This window comes from Balaenoptera ricei, chromosome 11 (genome assembly GCF_028023285.1).
Source record: "Balaenoptera ricei isolate mBalRic1 chromosome 11, mBalRic1.hap2, whole genome shotgun sequence".
In the NCBI taxonomy this organism is placed as follows: Eukaryota; Metazoa; Chordata; class Mammalia; order Artiodactyla; family Balaenopteridae; genus Balaenoptera; species Balaenoptera ricei.
The window spans coordinates 70,866,521-70,881,680 of NC_082649.1; the positions used below are offsets into that span (position 1 = coordinate 70,866,521).

Sequence of the window (15,160 nt, forward strand, 5' to 3'; positions counted from 1 at the left end):
CTGAGGTGCCTATCTTTGTCCTGCTGCTCCAGCTAGCGACCAAACCCAGCGGGCTGGGAGAAAGGCAGCAGGATGTGCCCAGCCCAAATGTTGCCCCCTCCTCCAACACATAGTCAGGGAGGTCTGTCCTCTGCCCAGTCCCACCTTGTCTTGGCTGTGCCTGTCCCTGCCTACAGCCTCTGAAGGCTCCCTGGGCTTTCAGGATAGAAGCCAAGCTCCACGGCGAGGTGTACGCAGCTGGTGCTGGCCTGGGGCTGCTTCCCCACCTCGCCAGCAACCCCTCCACCTCACCCCACGGCACTGCTTCCCTTACCTTCCTGGACTCAGTGCAGTGTCCTGGCTCTGGCCCTTGTGTCCCTGCCCTCCTTTTCCACTGGGCTAACTTTTCTTTATTCTTCAAAACTCGACCCCAATCCAATCCCAACCATGACACTACCAGGAAGCCTCCCCTGATATTCCTCAGGTTGGGCAAGATGTCTCCCTCTGGGCTCCTTGTGGCACCTGGTTGTTCTCTGGGTGGCAGCTGTGTCTGGCAGGTGCCCAATGTGCCTGCAGCACTCGGCCCAGGACCTGGACCAAGCAGGTGCTGGAAAGCATGCAGTGAACAAAACAGTGACGTGCATGGACCTACTTCCAATTGTTCACAGAGAACTCACGCACTTCAGGTGCTGGCTGGGCCAGAAAGTCACCCAGGACCCCGCTGTTGTGGCACAAATGCCAGAGCCCAGCCCAGGTGGTGGTGTCTCGTGCCGGTATGTCAGGGCCAGCCCCACAGCAAGTCCAGCGGAGCCCCCAAAGCTGCTCCCTTGTCTCGCTGAGCTCTTGTCTGAGCCCCTCTAAGTGACCCTCACAAAGTGACTCTGCCTGAGACCCCTGCCTGCCACCCAGGCTTGATGGGGAGGCAGTGGTGCAGGAAAGAGTGTTCCTGAGTGTTGGGCAAACCTGCTGCTGGAGACCCCTCCCTCCCGCCGGCCTCTCTTCTACCGTTCTAGAAAGACTCACTCAGCAAACACCCTGTATAGCTCAAGAGCTGGGAAAAGAATGTTCTCCCTGATCTGGTTTGCTCCCTATTAGCAAGCAAATGAACTCATTTGCTGCCTTACCCTGGCTGCCAGGAAGCTCAGAGCAAAGTTTTTTTGCTGCTACAGCTTCCCCTACCCTGGTGTCTCTGATTTAACTCTCCTCCTGCTTGGCTCTTTTCTCTTATTTTCATTCTCATGTTTTTTGGTTTTACTCTCTTTATGCTTTTTATTTGTAAGCCAAAGACTTGTGTCATTTTTGAAGAAGTAGGTGAAATAATTATAAATGTTTTGAAAGTATGCTTTGCCTGTGCAAGAATTGGGTGGAATCTTTGGGGTGCCTAACCCTGGGGCACAAACAGGAGAGGAGACCCTCAACAGCCCAGGCTCCTGGGAACAGACCCTTGCTTCCCTCCTGGGACTGGGGCCTCATCTCTGTCTCCTCTGTCTTCTACTGCCAGCTTCTCTGCAAGGTGGTGAGAAGACAGTCCTGTTCCTGAGCACAGGTGTGAAAATCAAATTATGTCCGGCAAATCCCACTGCAAAAGGGCCCAAAAGTTTGCTGAGAATGATGAACTTCTACCCAGGTCACTTTTTTTCTTTTGAGTCAAAACTGGTTTTCATGGACCATGTCACCATAAAGCAGAGTGAACACTGCTCCCAGGAGTGTTCTCCTGCCCTAGGCCCCCAGCAAGAGCAAGGTTTTGACTGGGTGGTTTAAATCTCTCTAAATCTTAGTTTCCCTGCCTGAGAAATGAAGGGACCAGACTGAAAACTCTCCACGGGCCTTACTGGCCACAGGCCTTTGAGGGGTTGATGGCGGATGATTCTAATGTTACACAACGCTACATGTCCAGGACGTGATCCTGAGGCTCTGGGATTTGGCCAGATGGGACCAGAGATGCCCACTCCCTGGGTTCACACCACCTCTCTTTATTTTAATGAGCGTAAATACCTCTCCCCATGATGTTACAGGACCCACAGGTGGCCCTGTGGTCGCAGGGTGGCAGCCATCTGCACCCAGCAGGCGGCATGGGGGGTGGGCATAACTCCTTCCATCAGAACTACAGCTCCACAGACCAGCAGGAAATCTCTGTTCCCGGGGGCCCCTCTTGGTAATCCAGCTTGAGCTCTCTGGGATGGACAGACAGACAGGTGGTCAGCATGTGTCAGGTTGGGTGGGAAGAGAGGGAGACAGCTAAGGATAGGAATGTGGAAGGTGGAGGGTCTTGGGGTCCCTTAGAGTTCCCTCCAGCACAGGCTGACAAGGCCTGGCCACCCAAGGGCACCCAGCTATGTGTGGTCTCCAGGGGCCAGGGCTCTGGGAATTCAGGGGGAGTTTCCTACTGCTCCCAACTCACTCTAGTGATCTCTGGGCTGGTATGTTTTCTGTGGGTCTGAGTTGACCACCTTTTGTGGGGCCACTGAAAGCTGGGTCAGACTTGTCTAGCCTGACACCTGACTGTCTAATTCCCAGGCAGGGACAGAGGAGTGGGGGTCCCAGAGCCCGGCTCCCAGCCCCACCCCTGGCCGGGCTCAGTGGCCTGTTGTGCTGAGTCACCTGGTGGCAGAGTGGTCATGCCCCTGGACCTTCAGTGTTCGCTTGCTGTCATCTGCTGCTGCCAGGGGCTCCCAGAGCACGTCCTGGTAAAACTGGCCTGAGATACAAAGGGCGGGTCAGCGAGGAATAAAGACAGAGGGAGGCTGGGGGACATGCAGAGGTGATGGCACCGCCTGTTCACAGGCAGAGGCGGCTTCTGATGACGTCCCGAGCCACGTACCAAGGGTCCCACTGACGTGGCTGGAGAAGCGGTCAGTGTCCCGCAGAAGGAGCCGGAGCCCCTCCCCAGGGCCGTCCCAGGACAGCAGGCCGATGGTCACTCTGTCAGGGCTGCTGAGCAGCAGGAGCCCCGCCTTGTCCATGGTCATCTTGAGACTGTGGGGAGACCCGCGTCCTGAGCAGGAAGGGAGGCAAGGAGGTGCCCGCAGGGGACCTGGGCAGCAGCGTGGCAGTGGGCAGGGGCTGCCCTCCTGTCCTCAGGATCTCCTAGTGTGGCCTTCGGTGGGAGGTCCCTTCAGTCTTCTGGGCTTCAGTTTCCTCAGTCAACTGGGACGGATGTTAACTTACTGATACCTGGTTATCCCAGCATTTTATATATATATATATATATATATATATATATATATTTTTTTTTTTTTTTTTTTTTTTTTTTTGCCCTGCCGCACAGCATGCGGGATCTTAGTTCCCTGACCAGGGATCAAACCCGTGCCCCTTGCAATGGCAGCGCAGAGTCTTAACCACTGGACCACCAGGGAAGTCCCCTATCCCAGGATTATTTATAACATGAGATAACGGTTCCTCTCCCTCTGGTTTTCTTAGATTTGGTTTCTCATGAATTATATGACTTAGGGGTTCAAGGATACATTTCCTCTGTCCCTTTTGTTTTTATGGCTAGTGCCACTCTCTTCTGATGATCAGTGTTTAATCATGTGTTTTAAGGTCTAGAAGGGCAAGTCCTTCTCGAACGCCTTCCTTTTTTACTTAAAATAATCTTTGAAATTATTACCACTTTTGTTTTCTTAGGAACATTAGACTCCTTTAAGCATGTTGAATAAGACCCTGCTGTGACTCTGAGGTTATTTTCAATGGAAACACCCTAAACTTACACCGTCTTGTTGACAGAGTTCAGTGTAAAAGCCGTGGTCTAGTTTTCTTTATGTGCATCTTCTGTAGCTCATGAAAGTATGTGGACGTTCAATCACCACAATTGATAGGAATCCTTTATTCCATCTTCTAGTGTGTATGTCCAAGGCACAGAAATGCTATTGATCTTTGTCTACCAGATAGCAGGAAACTAAGATCTTTTATGAAATTGGGAGCTTTTCAGGTGAGCCCCTCAGATTTGCCAGGTGTGCACTCATGTATCAAGTGGGAACCAGTCTCTTCGGAGGGGCTGGGTGAGAGGGAGCGGACAAGGCTCTCCATACTCAGCACAGGCTGGGGGCTCAGAGAACATGTCTCGAACAGGGCCAGGGTCGTTGGCCTTTCTCCCAGGCCCCTCGTGACTCCCAGAGCAGGAGAGCTACCTCTGCAAGGCTCCACACAGGGGAAGCCCCACAAGAAGAGGTCGCCATCCTTCTCCACTACCCACCAGCTGCCCCGTGTTGATGTCACAGGGACCTGTCTCTCCTCAATAGAGCTTCAAAGTTAAGGATGACAACTGTAACCTCCCCTGATGGACAGCGCTCTCCAACCTCTCATTGTCAGGGTTACCTCACCATGTAGAGAGCGCACCTTCCCGCATGCCCAGTGGGCACCGTACTGTCTGTGGGCAAAGTGCTCCGCAACCACATTCTCTCACTGGACCATCCCCTCAGCCCTCCGACTCAGGGCTGGATGATTATCCCTAGTTAGAAGTGAGAGGGGCTAAGCAGCCTGCCTAGGGTCACTCAGCAGAGCAGCTCCAAACCACACCGTGCCCTGCACAGGACAGTGACCTGGGTTAGGTGTGAGGGTAGCCAGGTCCCCGGGACAATCCCTTGGCACCCTCCAGAGCAGGAGGGGTATGTACAGGGCTCTGTGCATCTCTGCCCCTCCCGTGGGTGCGGCCCACTGCAGAGGACTCATGCCCAGCCACTCCCTCCCCAGGCCTGCGGCGTCCCATCACCAGCTAACGTAGGGTGAGGGGTCACCGCTGGTCCCCAGCCTGTGGCTTACCCTGGCATCACCGAGTACAGAGTTTTCTTCCACTTGTATGCAGAGCTTCTTCGGTTCCGAGTCACTACCACGTGCTCAGGGGATGCACGAACCTGCAGCTGGGGTTTCTTGAAGGTCACCTCAATCCACGAGAAGTGGGCCTTCTCTGTCTCATAGTGGCCAGTCACCTCAATCCCTGAGAGGGCCGGGAGCAGAGAGGTCGAAGCTGTGGTCCCAGCTGGGCACTGGCCTGAACAGGTGGTCCCCCCCGCTACAACCCCCGGAGCCGCTCTTCACCCACTCACCTCCGGTCCCCTTCCCCAGCCTCCCCTCACACTGTGGGCCTGCTTCCCACAGTCTTTCCACTCATCCCTTGGTTCCCTATGGCCTTGGAGGGGCCCCCGAGTCTTGGGTGACAGCCATCTTCAGACGAGTCCTCTGAGGAGGGAGGTCTCGTGTGAAGTCAGTAAACGCGCGTGAAGCCCCTGCAGTGTGCCTGACCCTGAGCTGGGCACCGTGGCCAAGAGCGGGAGGGAAAGTCAGTGGTCCCTAGACTCAGGGAGCAAACCGACTCTGGGCCTGGCGTGATGAAGCGGGAGACAGTGTGTGAGGGTCTGGGGGAAACGAGGGGGCCGCAGATGTTCGTTGACTGTGAGTGGCTCTGCAGCTGTGCATTTGAGCATCTCGAGTGCTGTGTGTCCCCACGTCTGACCTGACAGCTCAGCTCCACCCTTCTGGGGACTCGGGGGCAGGTCTGGCCAGCGTACCTACCTCCTCCCCCCATTTGTTTCCTCCACACCCCCTACAGCCCCACCAGCCTCCTTCAGGGCTCTGTGCTTCTGCCTACCCCTTCCTCTACCTTGTGGACCCCCCACTTCTCTGCCAAGGCCCAGTCACCCCCATATGACCCTGTGCAGCCTCCCCTGACCCTAGGACAGCTCTCATCTCCTCCTCTGGGCTCGTCTCCACGGTGCTCTGGGCACAGACCACAGGCCCCTGTGCTGCTCTGTGCCCAGGTCTGTCTCCCCACACCTGAAGTATGGCAGTGCCTGGGGGCAAGCCCACATCTGGTCACCCTGGGGTGCAGGCCACCCAGGCCTGCATATGTGGTGCCCAGTGAAAGGTCTGTGGGGAAGACGTATGAGCACAAGTGTCGGTGCTCAGGGGCGTGGCCACGTTACCACCTGGGACGAGGACTGCCCGTGAGTCTCTGTGGGCAGGTTTCCCACCGTTTTTTCCGGGGTGGGAAGTTGGGGGTGCATGGTGCCCGGGTCCCTCTGGGTGTATGACTGGGTGTGCACCTCTCACCTTGGCCAGGGTCTGAGAGCAGGTTCGTCGGTCCCTGAGAGCGCTTGAGGTCCACACAGAGCCGGTCCACGCTCTGCCCAGGCAGCGGCAGGATGACGGAAGGAGGCTGGATGGGGGCTGGGACAGCAGGTGTGGTTCTGGGGGAAGGTAGAGCAGGCTGGGGGTGAGGACGGGGAGGGGGGCTGAGGGGAGCTGGCACTTACCGGGGTGTGGGGCTGCCGTGGTTGTTTCTGAAAGAAGAAATAGTCTGGGTTTAGGCAGCCCCTTCCTCGGGAGGGGCGGGCTGAGGAATGGAGTGGCAGATGGGTGTGGCAGGGCTCCCGCTCCATGGAGAAACCCACGTGACAGGTTTGTAGAGCTCCCCGGGCTCTCCCCTCCCGGGGTCTCCCTGCTATAGGGCCAGAATCTATTGCTGCCTGGAGGTACCTTTGATTCTTAAGTCCATGTCATGAGACACTTCATCAAGAACTGAGGTAGCAAAAAAAAAAAAAAAAAAAAAAAAAAAAAAAAGAACTGAGGTAGCTGATGGCCCTGACGCAGGCGTTAGTGCAGGGACAGCCAGGAACAGAAAGGGGAAAGGCAGTCAGGATTCAAAGCAATCAGCAAGCCCTCCAGCCATCACTGCCACCTGCCACCCACCAAGCTCCAATCCCACAACCCCTGCCACACGTACACCCAATCTGGAAGAGCCTTTGCAAAGAGATTTTTCAACCAGAAGAGCATGTTATTAGGGAAAACGCTGAGGAGACAGGGTCCAGCCCGGCCCTGCAGCTGTGTCTGAGACCAGATTTGGAGATCAGAAACAGCTCAAGGGACTACTCCTGGCTTTGGGAATGGAAGAAACCTTCCCTTTCTAGAACGTTCCATCCTGAGCCAGCCTCCAGAGTGTAATGAATCCAATTCAGTAAAAATAAAGGACACGTTATTTAACGTCATACCTTACAGCAACTCTCCCTGGTCTGTGCCTAGCCCTGTGCTTGGTGCTTTATCTCATCCAACTCTATGGGCAGGTTCATCTTGAGGAAACTAGGCCCTCAGAGGGTCAGAAAGCGGCTTACGTGACATCACGTCTGGTAGCGTTGGTCCCCAGGTCGTACGGTGGGATGGATAAGGAAGATGAGGAGGATGAAGAGGTCCAGGTGGTCCTAATCTCGTTGGGAAGCTGTACAGCTTATCGAAAACTCCAGCTTTGGAAAAGTTGACACATGCAGTCTTTTCTCAAGCAGTGCCATGGGTCCCCACAGCCAGGGCTCTGGGACCCACCCCAGAAGAGGGACGTGGAGAAGGCAAATGGCTCCCCTCCCCACACCCACCATTCTGGGAGAAATTCAAAGCTGGGACAATGGACCCTTCTTGAACTCCTCCCTGCTGGGATATCGGCCCCCCTTGCCCCACTCTGGCAGTGCCCCTCAAACTACCTTGTCCTCTCCAGCCTCTTCTTTTAGAAAAGACAGGGTCTGCACTGCTGCCTCCTAATCGGACACAAGTGGATTTGAGTCCCAGCCCTGCCACCAGCTAGGCGAGACAAGAGTCACTTCCCCCCACAGCCAGGGCAGAGCCCAGTATGTGGCCAGGGTCAAGGTTCTGTCAACAGCCCCTTCCTCTATCCTCTCCTCTTTTGCTACCTGTTATTCTGGACGCTCTGTCTCCCATGGAATGATATCTGAAGAGAGTGTGACCTGGAAATCAGAGAGATCTGGGTTTGCTTCTTGCATGTGCCTTTCTGGGGCCCCCAGTGGGATGCGGGCCTGTGTCCCTAGTGCCCAGGACAGGGCCTGAGTGGCAACCAATATCTGAATGAACAGGTAACTAAATGCACCAGCGTGCTTGGGCAGATGACACCCACTCCTGAGCAGGGCTGGGTTGGAGAGGCCCCGGCTAGCAACCTCATTGTCGCTGTACCACAGGCCCTGTGTCAACCAGTAGTCACCCAGGCCAGCCTTAGAGGGTATTAGGTCCTTACCTGAGTGGACGTTCCTGTGTCTGTTTTCTGGTTAAGACAAAAAGAGGGAGAAAGAGAGAGATACACTGTCAGGGTGGTTTTGATAAATTTGAAGTGCTTCTGTTTAATCTTGCTTCCCAGCTCCAGCACTACACAGGTGCAGTGAACATGCAGGGGTCAGGAGACTGGCCTCAGTTTCCTCATCACTGAAATAGGGTAAGTCTCCTGGGAGTCTGTGGGTGGCAGGGGTGGCGTCTTGGTCGGGATGTGGGGAGGGATTGGGGAGAATGCTGGGTCAAAACTCTGCTGCCACACCCACCATTTTCCACGGGCTTCTCAGCAACCTGAGACTGCTCTTGACCTTCCGGTTTGGTGATCACCATGGACGTGAGCGGGGTGACAAAGCTGTAGCTGAGCGACAAGTTCAGAGCTCGGGCCTCAAGAGCCTGCTTCTCAGCATCTAGCGTGGAGACTCTGCAGGCGGAGGAGACCAGTGGCTCAGCAGGCCCCCGGGTGCCCAGTCAGACTCTCCCTCCCTTCCAGACCCCTCTAGGGAGCTCCCACTGGGAGTCTGGAACTCAGACATGATACCGCCACCCCGTCTCCATGCCTAGGAGATGTCCGCGCCAGCTGTGCCTGCCCCACCGGTGAAGAGCCTGGGGAAGTGCTGAGACCGTGTGTGGCCACCCCAGCGGGCCCTGGAGGGTGCGTGCACCCACGTTTGCTCCAGCAGTTGCTGGATGGTCAGGTACGCCCACAGTCTCTCCATGAAGCTGTGGAAGATGTATCTGGGGCTCTGGAACGCCTCCTCCTGCTCTGCCACGCGGGACTCCGTTACAAAGGTGACGTTCTCCATGTGCTGGAAAGAGGGGCCCAGCCAGGGCAGGAGCAGTGAGGGTGTGACGTCTGCACCCGGCCTGGCGCTGCCCAGCACTGCCACGAGAAACCTGGCGGGGGCAGCGTTGGCTGCAAGGCCACATTTCCTTTGAGTAGAGTGGAGAGTAGGGAGTGTGTTTAGGGGTGTGAGGGGCTCAGCCACAGAGCCTCCAAGGATGACAAGGAGGTGGAGATAAAAGGGAGCAAACTATCCCAGGTGCTACACAGCAGGCGCAGAACCAGGAGCTGCATGAATTTTTGCCTTCTCCACACGTACAGCTATTTGTTTGATGGTTCTTCTCCAATCAACTTTAAATAGACTAACACTCTTGGCCTTGACCCAAGCAATAATACCTGTGAAATCTTAGGTCTGTGGTTCGAGTTATTTTTCAGAACACATTAAAATAAATACATAACTACTAAAACAAAGACATGTTTGTTTGTAAACTACTCCAAGTCACCTTGGGTTCTGCACTTCGGGAACCCCTGGCCTCCAGGGTATCAGCAGCTAACATACATGGAGTGTTTATACCAGGCGAGACCTTAATCCCCACTGCAGCTTTACCAGTTGTGGGCAAGGTGACTTATTTTCATTTGTATACAGCAGGAAACTGAGGCACAGTGAGCTTAAGTGCCTTGCCCCAGGTCTCACCTCTGGGAGATGGCAGAGCTGGAGGTGAAGCCGGGCAGGCTGGCCACAGGGCATGCCCTGCCCATCATGACACTTGGCTACTTCTCCTGAGGCCCTGGGCCCCCCATGCCCGCTTGCGTAGCCCACCTGCTATTCTCCCCACACATGCTGCCTGCCGGCCACGCAAGCCTGGAACATTCCTCCATCCCTCCACCATCTGGCCTCCGCCACCTTCTACTCACCTCTCAGTCTTAGCTGAGCCTCCTCTGGGAAGCCCTCCCTGATCCCCAGGCCAGGTTGGGGTTCCCAGTGCTGCTCCCGAGTCCCCGAATTTATCCAGCCTGCAGCTCCTTGTTTGTGTGACAATTTACCCATGCTGTCTCTCCCGCGAGGGCAGTAACCCCAGGGCCTAGAGAAGTGCTGTGTTTCTCTTCGTGGAATGAGAGGGCCTCCCATGGCACAGAGGCAGGGAAGGCTGGGCAAGGACAGGACGCCACATGGTGAGCTGGGCTCTTGACCCGGCTGCAGTGGGGCCCAGGGCAAACCGCCTGCTCTGCCTGGATGTCAGGCTGCTCATCTGTGAAATGGGAGCAGTCCTCCCTGCCTGACTGTAACCTCAGAGGGCTGGTGTGAGGGCAGGAGGGGATGCCAAGCACCTGGTGCCCTTGGGAACAGCAGCAGCAGCAGCACTGACTGACCGTTGAGTGTCTGCCGCATGCCGGCCCCACACAGGTGCTCTCGGAAAATCACATCATCTCACTGAACCTCTACCAGGAGCCAACACAGTGGGGATGCGTCATCCGCAAGTGGCAGAGGGCACTCTGTAACTTGCTCAAGGTCAACCGGCTGGAGCCTGGCAGGGTTGGGGTTTGAACCCAGCCGCTCTGACTGCCTGCCCCGGCTGCCCTTCCCCTCCAGGATGGCTGGCCACACCTACCAGCTGCCCCCTGACTTTGGCTGAGAGCACATCAGGGTTCTGGTCCCGGAGCTTCCCGGCCACAACCAACTCGGAGCCCTTGAAGAACAGCCGGAAGGCGTCCTGTGTGACCGCCTCCACGGCATTGCTTGGGTACTCGAAGGCCACCGATGTCATCAGTGGGTTGGCCACCTCTTGGTAGAAGTCCTGCAGGGTGGGGGTGTCATAAGGGCCGTGCTGGGGTCTGCCCGCCTGTCAGTGCCATCCCTCGCTCACATGGCCCAGCAGGGGCGCACGGGCACCTGGAGCTGCAACGCGGAGTCCGAGTCCTCATAGATGCGCCGGGCCAGGCCGCCGTTGTCCAGTGCCAGCTTCTCCAGGAAGGAGTAGCTGACGTCGAAGCCGAAGCCCAGGCAGAAGAGGCTGTGCTGGCCATCTATGGCTTCCTGAACGTTCTTCTGGATCCTTGAGGGGTTGGTTTCCCCTGGACCCATGGTTTGGGAAAGGGGTGAGGAAACAGTGATTTGCTCAACAGATATTTCTGGAATCTCAGAGCCAGAGGGGCCTCAGAGATCCCCCCTCCCTGCCCCAGGTCCCACAGCAAGCCGCGCTGGAGCCCAGCTACTCCCTCTGGGCAGCACGCCCTGGGGCTGCTGGCAGTGCCTCACCCGCAGTGGGGTCGCCGTCGGTGAGGAGGATGATGAGGGTGACGCTTCCCGCGGGCAGCAGCTCCTCCCGGTTGGCTCTCTCTAGCAGCTGCACGGCCATCAGTATCGCATCGTTTATATTGGTCCCTGTGGGGCACACACTCTTAGGGTGGCTCCCAGCAGGGTGCCCCAGGCTGGGCTCAGTGCCCTGGACGTCGTGACCGTGCAAGGCTGCAGAGGCGCTCACCTCCCTGGGCCTGGATGCCAGTGGCGTAGCTCTTGGCCTCATTCACGTTCTCAGCCGAGGCTGGCACTAGCTGTGGCTTCCACTGGGCTGCTTCCCCACTGAAGCTGATGAGGTTGAACTGGTCACGGGGACCGAGGTCACCCAGGATCTTGATGAGGGCTTCCCGGGTCTGGTGAGGGGAAGGGGACACAAGGTGGGTGACTCAGTGGGGCCTCCCTAGGGGCTCATGTGCCCTTGGGCTGCACCCCCAGGCTCACATCTGCAGTGAGGACATGGTGAATGCTCTAGCGGCAGGACCTGCCCCAAACTCTGACCAACCTCGATCCATGGGAGCCCCCTACCTAGGAAGATGGAGGAGGGCAGGTCTGCCTGCTGGACCAGAGCTGATGGTGTGGGACATCTGTGAGTTTTCAGGACCCCGCCTGGCCCATGGGACCCACCTGCTGGATCTTCCTGCCCCTCATGGAGCCGCTCTTGTCAATGACAAAGATCACGTTCTTGGGTATCGTGGCCAGGTGCTCAGGGGCAAAGTAGTGCACAAAGTAGCCATTCTCGATCTGTGACCAGAGTGAGACACACCCGGGTGTAAGAGCTGCAGCCCTGCCCTGCCCCTAACCAGCCTCCTCAACCCCAGTCCTGGGGTTCCTCTGTTCTCTTCATTCCATCCCCCTCCATCCCTGTCCCACCATTAATCTCCCCAAATCCTTGCCATACTTTAGGGTTTAGTCCAGCTCCTCCCTTGCAGAAGGCTTCCCTGCTCATGCATGGCCCACCAGAACTCTACCCCTACTTTACCTCTTACTTGTTTTAGTATTTGAGGCAGCTTATACTAAAAGGTTCAGACATAATAAACCTGAGATCCATCAAAAAAGTGAAGAATCCAAAAACAAAGTCCATCTATGGCTTCCTGCATGTTCTTCTGGATCCTCGAGGGGTTGGTCTCCCCTGGACCCAGTGGTTTGGGAAAGGGGCGAGAAAACAGTGATTTGCTCAAAAATAAAGGGGAAGCACAAAGATGCCAGAAGCTTGTGTGAAAGAAGGTACTGTAGTTGAGCATAAAAGTGAACTGTGAGTCTCCTGGCAGCCAAGGCTACAAGGGAAACCCTGCAGGGCAGGTCTTCAGCAGAGACAAACTTTCTTCCCTCCGAAAGAGAATTGTTTCAGGGACAACACAACGAAACTGCCTGTTTGCCGTCTGTGCTGCCCCTGGTGCACACGGATAACGAGGGGTGGTTATTTTGTCTTTCCTTTTAGAACCCCCAGGCTCCGGTCCTTGAGGGTAGATGGACTTTTTGGTGGCTCAGCTCTTCTCTGGAGCCCACACACCTGAATGGAACCCCCGGAGACAGTCCGGTCCACATCATAGCGGACGATGAAGTTGCCATCCAGGACTGTGTCCTGCTGCTGCTCTGGAGACTTTTGCTGCTGGGACAGCGTCGGCTTGAATCGGACATGAGCCTGGAAAAATGACCAGGTTGAAGTTGGGAGGAGCAGCAAGGCCGTGTCAACAACACCCCCTCACCCCCATCTGAGGAGAGGATTCCAGAAGGCAGCCTTGGGTCAAATTCCAGAGAACTTTCTCTCCAGCTGAGGTATCGGATAGACTGCCTCCCCGTAGGGGAGTGGGTACAAGGGGATCCCCTGCTCCTAGATCTGTGCGAGCAGAGGTTGGGCTCAGGCTGTGTGCGGTCCAGTCAGCTCCTCCTCCCTACCTGGTCCTGGGACCCTGACATCAGTCTTCTCTCCCGATCTCAGGGTTCAAACCAGCACCCACCATCCTTCCCTGGGCCTTGCCCTCCCCATCTGCCAAATGACAGCATGGACACAGGAACCTCACAAGTCCCTCTAGCTCAGAGATTCTGCCCAATGGTCCCACTCTCTGGAAATCCAGGCCCATAGAGCCAGCCTGAAGACAGGCCCCTGGGAACTCTCACCCGCAGACCATAGCAGGCCCACCTTGGTCTTGTTCTGTGAGGTGATGAGGGCCTCTGCCAGTTCATTGGTCATGAAGGTGCTCTCTGTCTCCAGAAAGCTGATGCCCTGAGGCTCGAAGATGTAAATGTCCATCTAGAGGCAAGAAGTGGGTTACTGGGTTTGCTGGGGGACAGGGCTGGCCCTCACAGGAGGCAGAAGGGGAAGTAGGGGCCGCCCTCAGGAGAGTGAGGTCATCTAGGAGGACTTCTAAGAGGAGGTGGCACCAGGTACCTGCAGGTGCTTGACCAGCTGCTGGGGCTGGACTTTCAGCAGCAGCTCGTACGCTCCCAGATGCCGCACCAGGAGCTCCTCATACACCAGCTTGAAGGTGACCTTGGCAGCGGGCGCCACACTGACTGACACCTGGAACTGCTCTGTCTTTCTCCCAGTGGCCCTGGGGGAAGAGGGCATCAGGTCTGCCCCTCAGACCAGGGGCGGCTGAAGGCAGGGGCAGCCCCCACCCCCACAGGGTCCTCCCCACCCCGTCGGGCTCACTTGACGAGGCCGGCGCTCTCTCCCCTCGCCACAGCCGCGCTGTATTGCTCCTGGGCTGCAGCCTTCTCCTTGATGTTACCGGGGTAGGTCACACCATCAATGATCCTGGGGCAGGAGGGAGGGGGTTGTTGAGAGCCCGGTGGGGGAGGCCCCCTGCAATCCTGCCTCCTCCGGGACTTCACGTGCCTCTTGACAGACTGACTCCCATCTTTACCTGAGCCCACCCGTTTATTATGCACCTACTGTGGACACGACTCTGTGCGGGGCCCGGTGTGGATGGGGGCTCTGCAGGCCTCCGTCTACCCTGAGACGTGCACTGTGTCGGCAAACATGCCTTTTATTGAACAACTGGGATGAAGGCTGCAGGGGAGGCAGGTCCCAGCCTCTCTTCTCCCTTCCTGTCTGGCTCCACGTCCCAGTTGCCCCTTACATCCCACAGACTCTTCTCAGAGGAACGGGTCAGCCACCAGCGAGATCTCTGAGCCACAGTTCACTCAGCCCCGTGGGGCAGACTCAGCAGGAGGGAGATGCCGGCTCCCAGGCCAGTGGAGACACGGGACTGAAGGCTCTGACCGCTCTCCCCCATGGCTGCCCCCTCTTCCAACACTGGACAGGCCACTCTGCAGAGAGGTTGGCCTCTGGGGAAGGAAGTTTCGGACAACTGGTGGACAGGGCTCCTTGGGGCGTGCAGACAATCCTAGCGGCCACTTCTGGGGACTGAGAGTGAACTGGCAGGCAAACATAAGCCTGCTCTGTCTGGGGGTGGTGTGAGAGGGTGAGAGTGTACAGGGGGGAGTGCGGGCAGCCAGGACCTCAGGACCAAGTGTCCTTCCTCCACACCTTCCTAACCTCCCTGGTCACAATTTAACTCTGGGCTAGGGATTGGGCTGCTGCTGGGCTGCAGGGCTCCTCCTCCCAGATGCCCAATTTGGGATCCCAAGCAGGTTGAAGAGCAGGGCACCCTGCCCCCTGCTTCCCTATCTCATGCAGCAGCAGGAGCTGGGCCCAGAGAGGGGTGCAAGTCCAGGGCCCTCAGCAGATGCAACGGGCCTGAAACCTCGTAACTTGCTGGCCGTGGCACCCACATGGAAGGTGAAGCTTATGCTGCAAGTTGGGCAGCACAGGCCTGGCTCCAGCGTGAGGAAATCAAGGGCTGCTGGAGGGGGTGTGGGCAGAGATAAGGAGCCAACCACAGGGACCGGACCCCCACTGCAGGTTTTCAGAGGTCCCAGGGTGCACTGGGGACTCCACCTGAGATGCTCACTCTCTGCCCCACCCATCGCCCTCCCTGAGTTTCTGGGATCAGCCTCTCTCTGGCCTGTCCTCAATCACTGCCTCTCCTGCGGGGCCAGGGACAGAGAGTTCTCTTGCATTTAGCAAACATTGCAAAACTCAGTCAGGAAGGGTG

The 15,160-nt window shown here is 56.8% G+C and overlaps 1 protein-coding gene across 2 annotated transcripts in view; it reads right to left on the bottom strand.

Annotated features, from left to right (window-relative positions):
• Nucleotides 1-15,160, bottom strand: part of ITIH4 (inter-alpha-trypsin inhibitor heavy chain 4) — a 59,871-nt gene that overhangs the window by 40,017 nt on the left and 4,694 nt on the right. For both annotated transcript variants that reach the window (XM_059939894.1, XM_059939893.1), the window contains 21 exons: nt 13,753-13,857; nt 13,489-13,651; nt 13,240-13,350; nt 12,610-12,741; nt 11,724-11,840; nt 11,284-11,452; nt 11,058-11,183; nt 10,692-10,873; nt 10,411-10,596; nt 8,686-8,825; nt 8,286-8,440; nt 7,988-8,014; nt 7,650-7,703; nt 7,443-7,496; nt 7,083-7,211; nt 6,228-6,254; nt 6,025-6,141; nt 4,738-4,912; nt 2,801-2,955; nt 2,581-2,677; nt 1,975-2,153 (listed from right to left, as the gene is read on the bottom strand). In XM_059939894.1, the coding sequence (XP_059795877.1) occupies nt 2,084-2,153; nt 2,581-2,677; nt 2,801-2,955; nt 4,738-4,912; nt 6,025-6,141; nt 6,228-6,254; nt 7,083-7,211; nt 7,443-7,496; nt 7,650-7,703; nt 7,988-8,014; nt 8,286-8,440; nt 8,686-8,825; nt 10,411-10,596; nt 10,692-10,873; nt 11,058-11,183; nt 11,284-11,452; nt 11,724-11,840; nt 12,610-12,741; nt 13,240-13,350; nt 13,489-13,651; nt 13,753-13,857 (2,491 nt within the window). In that variant the 3' untranslated portion in view covers nt 1,975-2,083. The remainder of the gene's footprint in view (nt 1-1,974; nt 2,154-2,580; nt 2,678-2,800; nt 2,956-4,737; nt 4,913-6,024; nt 6,142-6,227; nt 6,255-7,082; nt 7,212-7,442; nt 7,497-7,649; nt 7,704-7,987; nt 8,015-8,285; nt 8,441-8,685; nt 8,826-10,410; nt 10,597-10,691; nt 10,874-11,057; nt 11,184-11,283; nt 11,453-11,723; nt 11,841-12,609; nt 12,742-13,239; nt 13,351-13,488; nt 13,652-13,752; nt 13,858-15,160) is intronic.